Source organism: Neovison vison, chromosome 8, assembly GCF_020171115.1.
Source record: "Neovison vison isolate M4711 chromosome 8, ASM_NN_V1, whole genome shotgun sequence".
Classification (NCBI taxonomy): domain Eukaryota; kingdom Metazoa; phylum Chordata; class Mammalia; order Carnivora; family Mustelidae; genus Neogale; species Neogale vison.
The window spans coordinates 14,789,463-14,804,446 of NC_058098.1; the positions used below are offsets into that span (position 1 = coordinate 14,789,463).

At 44.5% G+C, this 14,984-nt stretch overlaps 1 protein-coding gene across 1 annotated transcript; it reads left to right on the forward strand.

Annotated features, from left to right (window-relative positions):
* Positions 1-10,931: 10,931 nt before the first annotated feature.
* On the forward strand, positions 10,932-13,905 carry SPINT3 (serine peptidase inhibitor, Kunitz type 3). Its single transcript, XM_044262591.1, has 3 exons — positions 10,932-10,995; positions 12,890-13,105; positions 13,895-13,905. The coding sequence occupies exons 1-3, from the start codon at positions 10,932-10,934 to the stop codon at positions 13,903-13,905; spliced, it is 291 nt and encodes a 96-aa protein (XP_044118526.1).
* Positions 13,906-14,984: the final 1,079 nt, after the last annotated feature.

Below are 14,984 nucleotides of genomic sequence, written 5' to 3' on the forward strand. Positions count from 1 at the left end.
AAGAATCATGCTGTAATGAAGAAAAGCATGGAAGAAAGAGTACCAGTGTGTTAACTGTGGCTGCCCCAAGGGGTTTAGGAATAATTGGATATCAAGGGGGAGCAATGTTGTGATTTATAAGAAATAGATATTTGATCGTCCTCCTTTTCCTGGCACAAATCTCCTAAAATCCTCAGAATTCCATAAACGATGGAACCATAAACGTGTCTTTCGCTACCTCAGTGAGGTGACTTTTGGAAAGGTCCTAGCTAACCAAGAGAGGGATTTCCCTGGCAACAGTGTTGGGGTTGGAAATGTCAGCCCCTTCCCCTGCCTTAGAGGAGGGGAAAGGGACTGGATACTGGTTTAATCACCAATAGCCAATGATTTCATCAATCATGCTATTGTGCTGAGATTTCTATTTTAAAAACTCCAAAAGGATAGGATTCTGAGAGCTTGAGCATTGGTGAACACAGGAAGTTTGGGAGAGTGGCATCCTTGAAGAAAGCATGGGAACTTTGCACCCTTCCCCATTACCTTGCCTTATACATCTTTTGTATCTGGCTGTTCCTGAGTTACATCTATTTATGATAAACCTGTAGGGTACTAAGTAAAATGTTTCTCTGATCCCCTAGCAAATTAATCAAACCTGAAGAGGGGATCATGGGAACCTCCAATCTGTAAGTAAGAACTGGTAAAAAATACAGGTAACAATCTGGACTTGCAATTGGCATCTGAAGTGAGAGAGGAAGGCGTGCAGTTCTATAGGACTGAGACTTTACCTGTGGGATCTGTCACTATTACCAGGCAGACAGTGTCAGAGCTGAGTTAAATGGTAGTACACCCAGTCAGTATTCACTGAGAAATGGAGAATTATTTGATGATGTTGGAAAAAACAAACTCTTACCATTGAAGGAGTTCAGAAATAGTCTTCCCAAAATGTGCCACTTTGACATCTGGTCTGTTTTAAGCTCAAGGCAGCTGAGACCCTGTGGGGTCAAGAAATTTTTACACCTCCCTTAACTACCTAGAAGAATCTAAATTGGGGATCTTTTACAGAGTAAGAGTTAATTCCAGAGATAGATTATCTGCCTGACTCATCTGTATGACAGGACAAACATCTAATTACCAAACATCAGCCCTTCTTCATGTTGCCCTGTGACTTGCCCTCCTCCCTCTTGAAGCCCCGGGTCCCTATCCCATTCCTTAGCCCAGGGGGGCCTACAGACCTCATTTTGCCTTATTATCTTTGAACTGTTCATGGATGTTGGGTTCCTGTAAATACAAAATTAAATTTGATTTTCTCCTATGAATCTATCTCATGTCAATTTAATTCTTTTTTTAAAATTTTTATTTATTTATTTGACAGAGAGAGATGACAAGCAGGCAGAGAGGCAGGCAGAGAGAGAGGAGGAAGCAGGCTCCCTGCTGAGCAGAGAGCCCAATGCGGGGCTCAATCCCAGGACCCTGAGATTATGACCTGAGCCGAAGGCAGCAGCTTATCCCACTGAGCCACCCAGGCGCCCCTATGTCAATTTAATTCTGAGGCCAGCCAGAAGAACCTTTGAAGGACAGAGGAAAATTTTTCCTCCCCAACACTGGAGTCAGAGTCTTAAAACTTTATTTACACATCTTTATATCCTTCCACTAGTTATAATAAGCATATATGACTTTTATAATTCAAAAATAAAGAAATATTTAAAATAAATATGCCACATTTTTGCAACAAATAAGTAATATTGTAGAAGAATATTGACATTGGGAAATGGCTGAAGGATATTGCAGGGTAAGAAAACATTGCATCCAGTGGCATCCTGGTATTTTAAAGAACAGAATATGAGCTATGAGGATGAGGATGCCAATTCTTTTTTGTAGCAGATCCCTTCTCTCAAATGAAATATTACTGAAACACATCTGTCTGGTAAGTACCTGGGTGTGGGGTCTGGAGTCCCATCTTCAGCCCTCTGACTGTCCCCCACCTTCCCACTCCTTCTTACCCCAGTACCCCCAAGGCTCAAGGAGCCTCTTATACAAACTGGACTTCATTTTCTTTAAGCTCAGCGATTCTACTCACTGGCTGTGTGATTTTAGGTTAGAAAATTAACCACTCTGAGGCACAGTAGCTTAGTCAGTGAAGTGAGCAACCTCATAGATTTGTTGAGAAGATTAGAGATGATGTCTATGAAATAAGTAACAATGAATTATATTCAGTAAGTGTTAGTTATTTGAGTAGATATTCGATGAACTTGATAAATTCTAATTTAATGCTCCTTGTTGATATTCAAGCTATAAATAACCCAGGACAAAATTGTCCATGAAAAGCCCTTGAACCTCACCCCAACCCATCAAAGCACAATAGACTCCTCTCCAGCCACCCTCCACCCCAGAGACCAACACAGCCAGATTTTCCAATGGTAGCATAATGGTAGGATGCTTCTCTTTTTTTCCTGCATCAGATTAATGGCTTCCTTTTAAGGATTGCTATATAGAGATTTTATTTTTTTTTAATCCACACATATATTGTATGCCAGCTCAAGTTTTAAAATGTATTATCTATTCAGGAATTTGAAAAATAATTATCATATATTTTACATCTGAGTTATCAAAATGTATCTTTTTTTTAGATTTTATCAATAGATAAAATCAATTTGAGAGAGAGAGAGAGAGAGCATGAGAGGGGAGAGGCCAGAGGGAGAAGCAAACTCCCCGCAGAGCAGAGAGCCCAATGGGGGACTCCATCTGGGACTCTGGGATCATGACCTGAGCCAAAGGCAGTCACCCAACCAACTGAGCCACCCAGGTGTTCCCATAATGTAAAATATCTTGATGAATATTAAGTCTTAAGTCTGAATTATTCAATGTGTTTATTTAGCGACAGACTTCTTAACCCCTTCAATAAACTATCAAGTCAATAGAAAGAAATTTCCTGTCCAGAGGGCAAAGGGAAAGCTCTCATTTATGAGAAAACATGTATATCAATTTGGAAGTTGCTTCCATGCACATGAGGGACCACAATTCTCTATTTAAAAGAAATATTTTTCTTTTTGACACTGGAAATCAAAATCTGATAAACGTCTGTACTTGAAATCAGGAATGACTCCTATTCAGGTCTGAATGTAAAACTCTTGGGTCTCAGTGGATCAGGGCGGGAACTGGGGTGAGGCAGGATCAAGCAAGTCCAAGGGCAGCTCTTCTGTTTTTTGACAATGTTGATACTTTCTTCATAAAAGGCTTTTGGCGTTAATTTTGATTTTCTAAACCATTGTATTCAAATACAACTTATCTGGATTATTAAGCTTTTTGGCTTCTCTTAGATTCTGTGTGAGAGGCAAGTGCCTCCCTCAGCTCACCTCTGGCCCAGCCCTGCTCCTGAGGTGAAGAGTAACTTCTCTCATGGTGGGTTTCACGAGCTGCATATTCTTCTGAGAGTGACTTGATAGGGACCTAGAGGGAAGGTGGCACCAGGTGCCTGGTTGTGGGGGCTGCCGGTAGAAGAGAAATGAAAGGGAAGGTTGTGGTTCTAGAGGACAGCCTTAAGCTTCTTTGTGGCTCTGCCTGGCACTGCTACTGTCTCCTCTTCACCTTTTGATGAGTGAATCAATTCAATCACATCCATTAAGAATTCAAAGTAGAGAGCGCCTGGGTGGCTCAGTGGGTTAAAGCCTCTGCCTTCAGCTCAGGTCATGATCCCAGAGTCATCGATGGATCGAGTCCCGCATCGGGCTCTCTGCTCAGCAGGAAGCCTGTTTTCCCCAGCTTTCCCTCTGCCTGCCTCTCTGCCTACTTGTGATCTCTGTCTGTCAAATAAATAAATAAAAATCTTCTTTAAAAAAAAAAAAGAATTCAAAGTAGAATGGTTTCTCTGTGATCTTTAGGTTGTAGGGTTTGGAAATCTTTATTTTTTTATATAATTTTTTATTTTTTTTATTAACATATAATGTATTATTAGCCCCAGAGGTACAGGTCTGTGAATCGCCAGGTTTACACACTTCACAGCACTCACCATAGCAAGTACCTTCCCCAATGTCCATAACCCCACCCCCCTCTTCCGACCCGCCCCCCACCCCCCCAGCAACCCTCAGTTTGTTTTGTGAGATTAAGAGTCTCTTATGGTTTGTCTCCCTCCCGATCCCATCTTGTTTCATTTATTCTTTTCCTACCTCCCAAAGCCCCCACATTGCCTCTCAACTTCCTCATATCAGGGAGATCATATGATAATTGATTGAAAATCTTTTTTTTTCATGATTTTCTTTATCTTCTAAGTTTTCTGTAATGAACACTTTACTGCATTTATTATCAGAAAACAGAAAAGGAAAGACGTTTAATTACTCACTTGAGGAACAGAATCATTCCTAACTAAGCAAGATATTTGTTTTATTCAAGAGAACTGGATAGACCGAGGGAGTCATGTATGTCCACATTCCATCACTGTTCGCCTGGACTATTGCAGTATCCTGCAATATATGGTCTGCAATATATGGCAATATATCCTGCAATATGGTCCCTCTGTCTCTGCCCTTGGGCCCCCCTAGACTCCACTCTCCACTGCAGTCAGAGGGATCTTGTTATCACTTTAGAACTATTGGATTGCTCCTACATCCAAATGCTTAGCAACTCCCTGTCTCTCCTTAGAGCCAAAGTCTGAGTTCTCATAAGGTCCTACAAGGCTCTGCACGACCTGCCCACAGGACCTCTCTGTCCTCATCACATTCCACTGTCCCACCCCACCCCCTCAGTTCCAGCCACCCTGACCTCCTCACTGCTGCTCAAACACACCAGGCAAGTTCTTCCCTCCTAGTCTGCTTCCTGCACTGTTACTCCACCAGCTGGTCCCCTGGCACGCTCTCATTTCCCCCCAGCTCTGCTCAAACATCTTTTCACAGAGGGTTTCCTTGACCCGTCCATAGTACTGGCATCGCCTTCTTTATCCCCGTCACTCCCTATCAGCAAAACACTAGCCATGGCCTGCCAACTGACCCTCTTTCTCTATTGTCTGTCTCCCTCCTGCCGGGCAGGCTCTTTGTTGTGTTTGCTTTACAGCTGTGTCCCCACACCAAGAACAATGCCTTGTAGGTACCTGACAAATATTTGTCAGATGAATTCATCTCCCATCCCCTGTTCACACGGGTACACAGCCACTGAACAGAACGAATATAACGAGATTCCTGTTAATAAAATATCTGTTTGATCACGGGGCACCTCTGTATAATTAGGAAGCTAGCTCTAACATTCTGTATCCTCGGAGGATCACAGGATAATATCAGACACGGGCACACAGGGAAGGGCCTTGGGTTATTACTAATTTTCTAACAGTCTGGGAGAAGCACAGCCTTAGCCCTCTGGGCAAACTCCCTGAAGCGCTTCATTTCTTGCTCTCTGTCTTCTCTTGCCTCAGGCACAGCAGAAGCTCTGTTCAGCTTCTCCAGCCCTTCTGTTTCATTTCAACAATGGAGAAATAAAATGATTCTTTGACACCTGACTTATTTTTTCCTTGGGGAAAGGAGACAGGTAGACAAAGTCTTTCAAACTAAGACATCATAGCGGATAATGGACATCATGGGCCATGAAGCCTTACTAAATCTTTGTATTCATGGTTGGTAATCCTTTCAAAGAACCTGTGTGGCAGGTAGCCCCATACAAAGTTAAAAAAATCTGAACATAGGTGACTTGCCCCAAGTCACATGGCTATTAAAGTGGTAAGGTCAGGACAAGATACTATTCCAAACCAACCCCTATAACAAAACCCCTGACTTCTGTGGGAAATTGTTAAAATGCAGATAACTAGTAGAAATGCAGATAATAGGACTTTGGGGGCATTGCCCACACCCATTACTCCCCTGTCCCTGAGCCTCACCCCACCCACCAAAGCACAGGGATTAGTGAGTCTGGGTTTTTTCCCTGGCACCAAAAATGTGCTGTCTCTACCAACATCAACCAATTCTCCAACACCAACTGGGCGTCCTACAAGTCTATTCACTTCTGACGCGAAATCTTCAGAATTAGTACAGACCCCACAGGTTAAGGGCTCAGTCCCGCAAGACTGCCCCCTATTCGGGTGCCAGTCACGAGTCCCTGGGACCACCCATACTTCTCCCCAGCCAGCTGTAAATTCAGAGCTTCCTTGACCACCGCTGGCCCAGGTTCCATAATTCATTAGAACAACTCACAGAACTCAGGAAAGCACTTGACTTACCATTACCAGTTGATTATCAAGGATAAAACTCAGGCAGAGTCAAATGGAGGGCTGTATACGACAAGGGGGGCAGCGCTGGGAGGACTCAGAGGGTCACCCTCACAGCACCTCCATTTATCACCAACCTGGAAGCTCTCTGAACCCTGATCTGTAGGAATTTTTGTTGAGGTTTCATTACATAGGCATAGTTGGTTAAATCTTTGGCCATCGGTGACTGAATTCTCTAAGTAGCCTTCTCTTCCTCCTCCCCAGAGGCTGGGTGAGGGTAGGGGCTGAAAGTCCCAACCCCCTAATAACCTGAGCAGTTTTTATGGACCCTACACCCTCCAATAGCCATCCAGGGGCTCCTTCCTGTGGCCATTCATTAGCATCCAAAAGACAGTACCTCCCAAGTGTTTCTAGAGTCTGGGCTATAAGTGGGACAAAGATCTAAGAGTTATTTGTTTCATTATACTACTGTGTGGTTCAGGGGAGAGGCAGAAACCAGGAACAGGGAATCTCAGAGATGAGGCTCAGGTTCTGGTCGATGAGCATTAGGCAGGATAATGTTTTAAAAGCTGAAAACGTGCTGATTTACTTTTTAGAGTCATGAAAAGTCCCTGCCATTAAAACTTCCTACCTTCCCTGAAGACAGAGTGGTTTGGCTCCCCTCACAGAACTGCCCTCCTTTCCAGGCCCCAGCCTCGAGAGGACAGGCGAGCAGGACTTACTTGGGGAACAGGTACAGATTTCATCCCCTGGGGGTGCTGGCTACTGGGGGCTCAGAAGAAGGAGGAGGACTGCAGGGAGACAGAAGGGGATCGTCTTCAAAGCCTTTGGAAGGGCTCCTATGGAAACCTAAGGTCTGACAGAGCTTTTCACATCCCAGCAGAGGGGTGGGGACAGCCGATGGGGAGGGAGGGGATTGGGAAAGGGAGAAGGATTGGGGAAGGGGAGAGCCTGGGGTCAGTCCTGTTCATTGAGTAACCTCACCACCTCCCCAGGCTTCTGCCTGCAGGGGACAAAATGCTCAGTAAATAGCCTTCTCAAACTTTATCACGCCTGTGAGTCACCTGGGGATCTTGTTCAAATGCGGATTCCTTTCAGCAGGTCTGGGGTGAGGCTGTCCAGGAGAAGCTGCATTCCTTACAGGCTCACTGCTATAGAATGTCCCCAGCTCCAGTTTCTTCCCTCTGAAATGGTCGTCAGAACCACACTTGGGTTCATCAATTAAGAAGTTATGACTGCTTGGACCAATGGCACATTAAATTCTAAGTAGGCACAAGTCATAAAAAGCCTTTAGGGCAATTTCCACTTTAAAGAAATCTTCTTGTTGTGCAAGGAATAACAGATCAATAGCAGATGGGAATCTCTGAAGCCAAAGCTGGAAAATTGGTGGGCGTGGGCCAAGCACCTTAGAGCTGTGAGAATGAATGCTCACCACCTAAATCCAAGGTGCCTGTGCTAGGCTGAGTTGGTCCTGCCCATGTGCCTGACCACAGTAAAAACCCCAGACACTTGGTCTTCCGCGAGCTTCACTGATGGGCAACACTTCAAATGTGTTGGGCTGGGGAAATGAAACACATCCTGTATAACTAGGCTGGGGGAGGGAAGCCTGTGCCTGGTTTCCTCCATTCTTCACACCCTATGCTTCTCTCCTTTGTTAATTTTAATTTGTATCCATTTGCTGTAAACTTAACTATAACGACTTCTGAGTCCCATGAGTCCTTTTCATGAGTGGAATCTGAGCATGGTCTTGGGGACTTCAAACACAGGGAGTTTCCATTGTTATCTCCAAATAGAAACTGAAGTCCAGAAAGGTTAAAGAGATGAGCAGAGGTCGCACAGAATGTGAGTGGAAATGTTGATGTTTAAATTTGTCCGTCTGCAGTGGCCATACTTTTTAACAAGTACTAGAGGACAAGTGAAGATAATCTCACACAATTTATGCCTCTTAAGTAGAAAACTCAACAGTAGGGACAGAAAATTTATTAAAAGCATAACAGAAGAAAATTCTCTGCTCCATCCAAAATCTGTATGGCACCTGTGTGGCTCGGTGTGTTGAGTGCCCAACTTAATTTCGGCTCAGGTCTTGATCTCAGGGTTGTGAGTTCATTGCCTACAGCAGGCTCCACGCCCAGTGTGGAGTCTACTCGTCTCTCTCCCCCTGCCACTCCCCCCACCTCACACTCTTCCCCTCTCTCTCTTTCTCAAATAAATAAAATCCTCTTAAAAATTTGTAGATTTGGGGCACCTGGGTGGTTCAGTGGGTTAAGCCTCTGCCTTCGGCTCAGGTCATGATCTCAGGGTCCTGGGATAGAGCCCCACGTTGGAAGGGGGGGCTCTGCTCAGCAGGGAGCCTGTATCCCCCTCTCTCTCTGCCTGCCTCTCTGCCTACCTATGATTTCTCTCTGTCAAATAAATAGATAAAATATATATTTTTTTAATTTGCAGATTTTTAGCACTCCATATCCCATTAAAAATTTAAAAAGGAAGCCTGGGTGGTTCAGTGGGTTGAGCATCTGTCCTCAGCTCAGATCATGATCCTGACATCCTGGGATCAAGTCCTACATCAGGCTCCTCACTCAGCAGGAAGCCTTCTTCTCCCTCTGCTTCCTCTCCCTATGTTTGTGCTCACTTTCTCTCTCTGAAAAATAAATAAATAAAATCTTAAAAAAAAATGCAGAATGATACCAAAATAACATTGTTAATTTACTGGGTCTCAAAGAGAAGCAAAGAAGTCTTTAGATATTCAGGTAGGAAAAGAATAACCCCTAAGGGAGAAAGACTTTCAGGCAACGTCTTAGCAATGTTCCATGGCAGAACCAGTGGAGCCAGGTCTGCCCAGGTCTCAAGTTTTGGGAAAAGAAAACATAACCCAGGAATTTTTTACCCCATCAAATTTTCTTTCAAGTATTAAGGCAATATGCAAAAATTCTCAGAAAATAATACCTGCAAACTCTAATAGTTACTTTATGTGGTGGAAGTTCATTGTCCAATATGGTAGTCACTAGCCACATATGGCTGCTAAGCATGCAACATAGGGCCAGTATGAATCATGAGGTGCCACAAATATGAAACACACACCAGATTTCAAAAGCTTAGTATGAAGAAAAGTAAAATATTGGTGGGAATGCAAGTTGGTGCGGCCTCTTTGGAGAACAGTGTGGAGATTCCTCAAGAAATTAAAAATAGAACTTCCCTATGACCCTGCAATTGCACTCCTGGGTATTTACCCCAAAGATACAGATGTAGTGAAAAGAAGGGCCATCTGTACCCCAATGTTCATAGCAGCAATGGCCACGGTCGCCAAACTGTGGAAAGAACCAAGATGCCCTTCAACAGATGAATGGATAAGGAAGATGTGGTCCATATACACTATGGAGTATTATGCCTCCATCAGAAAGGACGAATACCCAACTTTTGTAGCAACATGGATGGGACTGGAAGAGATTATGCTGAGTGAAATCAGTCAAGCAGAGAGAGTCAATTATCATATGGTTTCACTTATTTGTGGAGCATAACAAATAGCATGGAGGACATGGGGAGATAGAGAGGAGAAGGGAGTTGGGGGAAATTGGAAGGGGAGGTGAACCATGAGAGGCTATGGACTCTGAAAAACAATCTGAGGGTTTTGAAGGGGCTGGGGGTAGGAGGTCGGGGTACCAGGTGGTGGGTATTATAGAGGGCATGGATTGCATGGGGCACTGGGTGTGGTGCCAAAATAATGAATACTGTTATGTTGAAAATAAATAAAAAATAAATTTTAAAAATATTGCATTAGTATGTTTATTACATGTTGATTATACATTGCAATGGCAATATTTTGGATATGTTAAGTTAAATTAAGTATTATTATAAGTAGTCTTAGGATGCCTGGGTGGTTCAGTTGGTTGAGTGTCTGACTTATGATTTCGGCTCAGGCTGTGATCTCAGGGTCGTAATATCAAGCCCCACATCAGGCTCTGTGCTCAGTGAGGAATATGCTTGAAATTCTCTCTCTCTCCCTCTGCCCTTCCCCCTACACACTCTGTCTCTCTAAAATAAAAAAAGATTTTTTTTAAAAACTAGTCTTACCTCTTCTTTTTACTTTTTAAAATGCAGATATTAGAAAATTATACTGGAATGTATTTCATTATATTTCTGTTGCACAGGACTATAGTAGAATTTGGGGAGGGATTTGCTTCTTTTTACTATTCACTATAGCTCGATATTTTAAAAATAAGTATGTTGATTTGTATAAAACAATAAACTCATTGTTTCTAAATTAAATAAATAAAGCAGTGAACAAAGAGCTATGTTTTCTCTCCTGGGATGTCGAGACAACTAGCTGGAACCATCTGGATGGGAACCAGTAATAACAGAATGGAAAACAGCTAAGTTGGTTTCTTAGCGACTCTGTTGTCCAACCCACTTATTTTACAGATAGGGAAACTGAGGCCACCTAAAGTCACTTCAGGTGACTGAGACCATCAGTCCAAGGTCACAGGAACTCAAGTCTGGAGTAGATGAGGCTAGGGACTGCCATTCCAGATGCTGCAGAAACACTGACTTAGGGCACTTGCCCAGTAGCCTCCAAAAAGCCCTCCAAGCCAAGAGGCGAGGCCTCCAGGTAGACACCCACTTCCTCTGGGCCCACACTCCTTGCCCAAGGTGCTTCCTCTTCCAGGTAATGAGAGGCCAGGTACTTCTCTCAACTCAGAGGAATAGGGTCCTTCTGCTTCAGCTGCAGGTATAACTTTAGCCTCTGGCCAGACCCTAGGAAACGGCTACTGGCACCATGAAGTTCAGACCGCTCCTTGTCTTCTGCGTCCTCTTCTGCCTGGTGAACATCACCAGCTCAGGTGAGCTGAAAGGTTAAGCAGAGGCTCCCTGAGACCCACAGCCTGTGACTGGGGTAGGGGAGGTCTAAGGTGGGGAGGCTGGCTCCACAGGGCCACCTGGTCACTTCCACCTCAGATGGAAACCAGGGCCTAGGCTCGGCAAGAGGCTTGTCTATCTGGGGTCAGACCTCACAGATGTCTATTTGATTGAATTCAATCATCACCAAATTTAATTTTTATTACAAAGCAATACATGTGTTGGTCTTAAAAAGACAAACAATATGGAAATGTGTGAAGTTAAAAGTAAGTGGGTCCCCTATTTTACAGAGCCCAAATAATCTTTCTTCTCCTTCTCCTTCTCCTTCTCCTTCTTCTTTTTTCTCCCAAATAATCCTTCTCTCCAGAATCCTACTCCATGGATTCTTATGAGAAAAAAAATCTTCATACTGCTTTAAAAAGGAGGTCAGGTTCTGCAACTTGGCTGTACTCTGGAGTCACCTGGGGGCTACCTGGGTCCCACGTTCCCAGAATCTGATTTAATTAGTCTTGGGTAAAACCTGGGCATTTAAAGGATTCTAATGTTCCACCAAGATTCAGAATTGCTGCCCTAATGAAAGACCTTGAATTCCCTTCCTAGAATTCTAGCTTAGGGTTCTCCCAGGAAACTCATGTCCTATCAATTGAAGATTCCCAAAATGGTACCATGGAGCAGAGTTGACCCATGAACTCATTGTGTGAGGGATGCTGTCTTTGTCAGGGAGTGTACATATCAAGGCAGAGTGTATTGTACCCCATGAAAGGATACACCGGGATCCATAGCCAATTAGTAGGTAAGGGTATGTGTATGTGTGCGTGTGCGTTTCTATGTCTGTGTGTACACGTGTCGGATAAATCACTTGTGATAACCAGAGCCAGATGTGAAAGGAGTTAAAATAACAGGTGTTTCGGTAAAATAGATCCATTTCTTTATTTTTTCATTATTCATGGATACTGAAGATTTTTTACTGTAAATATCTTTTTCCTAGTTATAAAAAGTGATACTTGTTCATTGACATTTTTTTTAAGATTTTATTTATTTATTTGACAGAGAGAGATTACAGGTAGGTAGAGAGGCTGGCAGAGAGAGAGAGAGAGAGAGAGAGAGAAGCAGGCTCCCCGCCGAGCAGAGAGCCCGATGTGGGACTCGATCCCAGGACCCTGAGATCATGACCTGAGCAGAAGGCAGCGGCTTAACCCACTGAGCCACCCAGGCGCCCCTTGTTCATTGACATTTAAATGACACTAAAAATAATTAGAACATAAAAATCATTTGAAATTCCACCACCCAGGAAAATTACTACAAATATAGTGGTGAACCACCTTCTAGTCATCACTACATGGGTTTATAGATTTATTTTACATCAACAGGACCATTCTAGATCTTGTCTTTTGAAATTTGATTTTTGTTCCACAAAATTATGAACCTCCCTCCATTTGATCAGCGCTATGCTTATCAATGACTTTATGTAACCTATCAATCCCCCGTTGATGAACGTGGATACTTTTTCCAAATTATATGCTTTTTTGCAATCACAAACAAAGCTAGCTCAACTATCTTGAGTCAGGTTATAAGAAAGTGTAGCAGGCAGAGCCTGGGACTTGAAATCAGAACTGGGTTTAAACGCCAGGCCTCAATGATTGGTTTTAGGAGATTTGGAAGATGACCAAACCTCTCTGAAACTGTTTCTTCATTTGTGGGGTAGGGACAGTAATGTCCACTCCAGAAAGTCATTTAAGTCATGCACAAAAATGGCAAGCACTAGCACAGTGCTTGGTGTAGAAGGTGTGCTTCCAAACAAAAAAAAAACTAACAGCCTGTGTCAGTTCCTTCAAAGGACACCTAAGTGACAATACATGTCCTTCCTCACCCTTGCAGCCCATCTCAAGAAAGGGGCTCCCTGGGAGCTGTCCCAAATTCTGCCTGCCCTGTGCCAGCTCCCCCCAGTGAGGGGTCCCTGCAGAGGCCTCTTCTACAGGTACTTCTACAACAACACGTCCAGTGAGTGTGAGCGTTTTACCTACAGTGGCTGTCAGGGCAATGCCAACAATTTTGAGACCACGGAGATCTGCGTGAGGATCTGTAAGCCCCCTGGTGAGTCCTCTTGTAGAAACAGGAGAAGCCACGCTGGTGACTGGGGCAGGGGCTGCTCGCGGGAAGGGAGACGGCGTGGTGGAGGATGGTGGTGAAGTCCTGATGACGGTACTGTGCGAGTGATGGGGACGGAAATAATCAGATGCGCCTCCAAGAGGTGCCTGCGTGTGTGGCAGTGGGGGTGCTGGGGAGGACACAGCAAGGATGTGGTTGATGGTGGTTTGGAGGGTGAAGATGAAAGCAGTTTTGGTGAGGAGTGAGGCTTTTCATGTAAGTGGTGGTGTTGGCCACGGGGAAGATAGCTGTGTAAACTTCAAGGGGATGATGGTGTTGACAGAAATGATGGTGTTGGTGGCGGTGATCAAGGTGGGAAGTGAGAGAGCTGAGGAGGCTCCCGGGATGGTGTTTGTTGAAGGCAGTAGCTGACGAGTTCGGCTGATGGCTCTGGCCCTGGGTCACCAATATGCCGGCCAAGAAAGAAACTGACTGCCATCTCCATTACAGAGACCAGGTAAAGGACAGCTGAAGACCAAGCTTGCATCCTCCCAGCCTTGTCTGAAAGCTACTGGGCCTCCCTTCCTGGGCTTGGTCCCTGCTTGGAACCCATCCTATTACCCTCCAGGTCTGGATCAATAAAACATTCAAAGTTGGTGTGGCCTGAAGCTTTCCTATGAGGGCCCTGGGGCTCTCCTCATGAATTGCTCACAACCACCTCAGCTCTTAAGAGTGATCAAACCTGCCTCATCCCCACCCCTACCCCCTCAGGCCCTCATTGTCCTGTGCCCTCAGAAGAAGGCTAAGGACTGGGGTGGCTGGGTGGCTCAACTGGTTAAGTGCCCAACTCTTGGTTTTGGCTCAGGTCATGAGTTCAGGGTCCTGAGATCGAGCCCCGCATTGGGCTCTGTGCTCAGCATAAAGTCAGCTGAGATTAACTCCCTCTCCCTCTGCTCCTTCCCTGTTTCTGCGTGCTCTCTCTTTCTCAATAAAATAAATTTTAATAATATTAGAAGAAGAAGGAGGAGGAGGAGAACGAGAAGAAGAAGAGGAAGAAGAAGAAGGGGGAGGTGGTTGAGGACAAAGGACACGTTTCCTACCACCAGGGACGCATGGGAGCCAGACTCAATGCAAATTTGGGGACCTTGCATGTCTGTCTCCAAAGCCCAGCCACCTGTTCCTTGCTGCCTGGGGCTCTGCTCATAGGTCTACTTCTACTCTTCCTGTCCAAAAGGAGATATACCCTAGAGGGTGGAAAGGGCTAGAAAGTCAGGGAATCTTGGTCATCCAGGTGGGAATTTCCCTCCATGCAGAGGGATCTCGGAAAAATGAGGATTTTATATATTCCTTTAATTGTGGTAAAGTATATACAACATAAAATGCACCATTTCAGGGCGGCTGAGTAGCTCAGTCATTAAGTGTCTGCCTTTGGCTTAGGTCATGATCCCAGGGTTCTGGGATCGAGGCCTGCCTTGGGCTCCCTGCTCGGAGGGAAGCCTGCTTCTCCCTCTCCTGCTCCCTCTGCTTGTGTTCCCTCTCTCGCTGTGTCTCTTTCTGTCAAATACATAAATAAAATCTTCAAAAGCAAACAAAGAAAAAAGCACCATTTTGCCCCTTTCTAAGTATATGATGGAGTAGGTCTTAAGTATACTCACATGGTGGTGCAAGCATCGTGACCATCCAGTTCCAGAACATTTTCAGCTTCCTAAACTGAAACTTTATGCCCATTAGAACTAATTCCCCTTCCCTGTCCCCTTCCCCAGGCCCAGGTCACAGCCATTCTACCTTCTGTGTCAATTAACTGACTACTCCAGGTACCTCATAGGAGAGGATCCATACAGTAGTTGTCCTTTTGTGCCTGGCTTATTCCAGTCAGCGTAATATT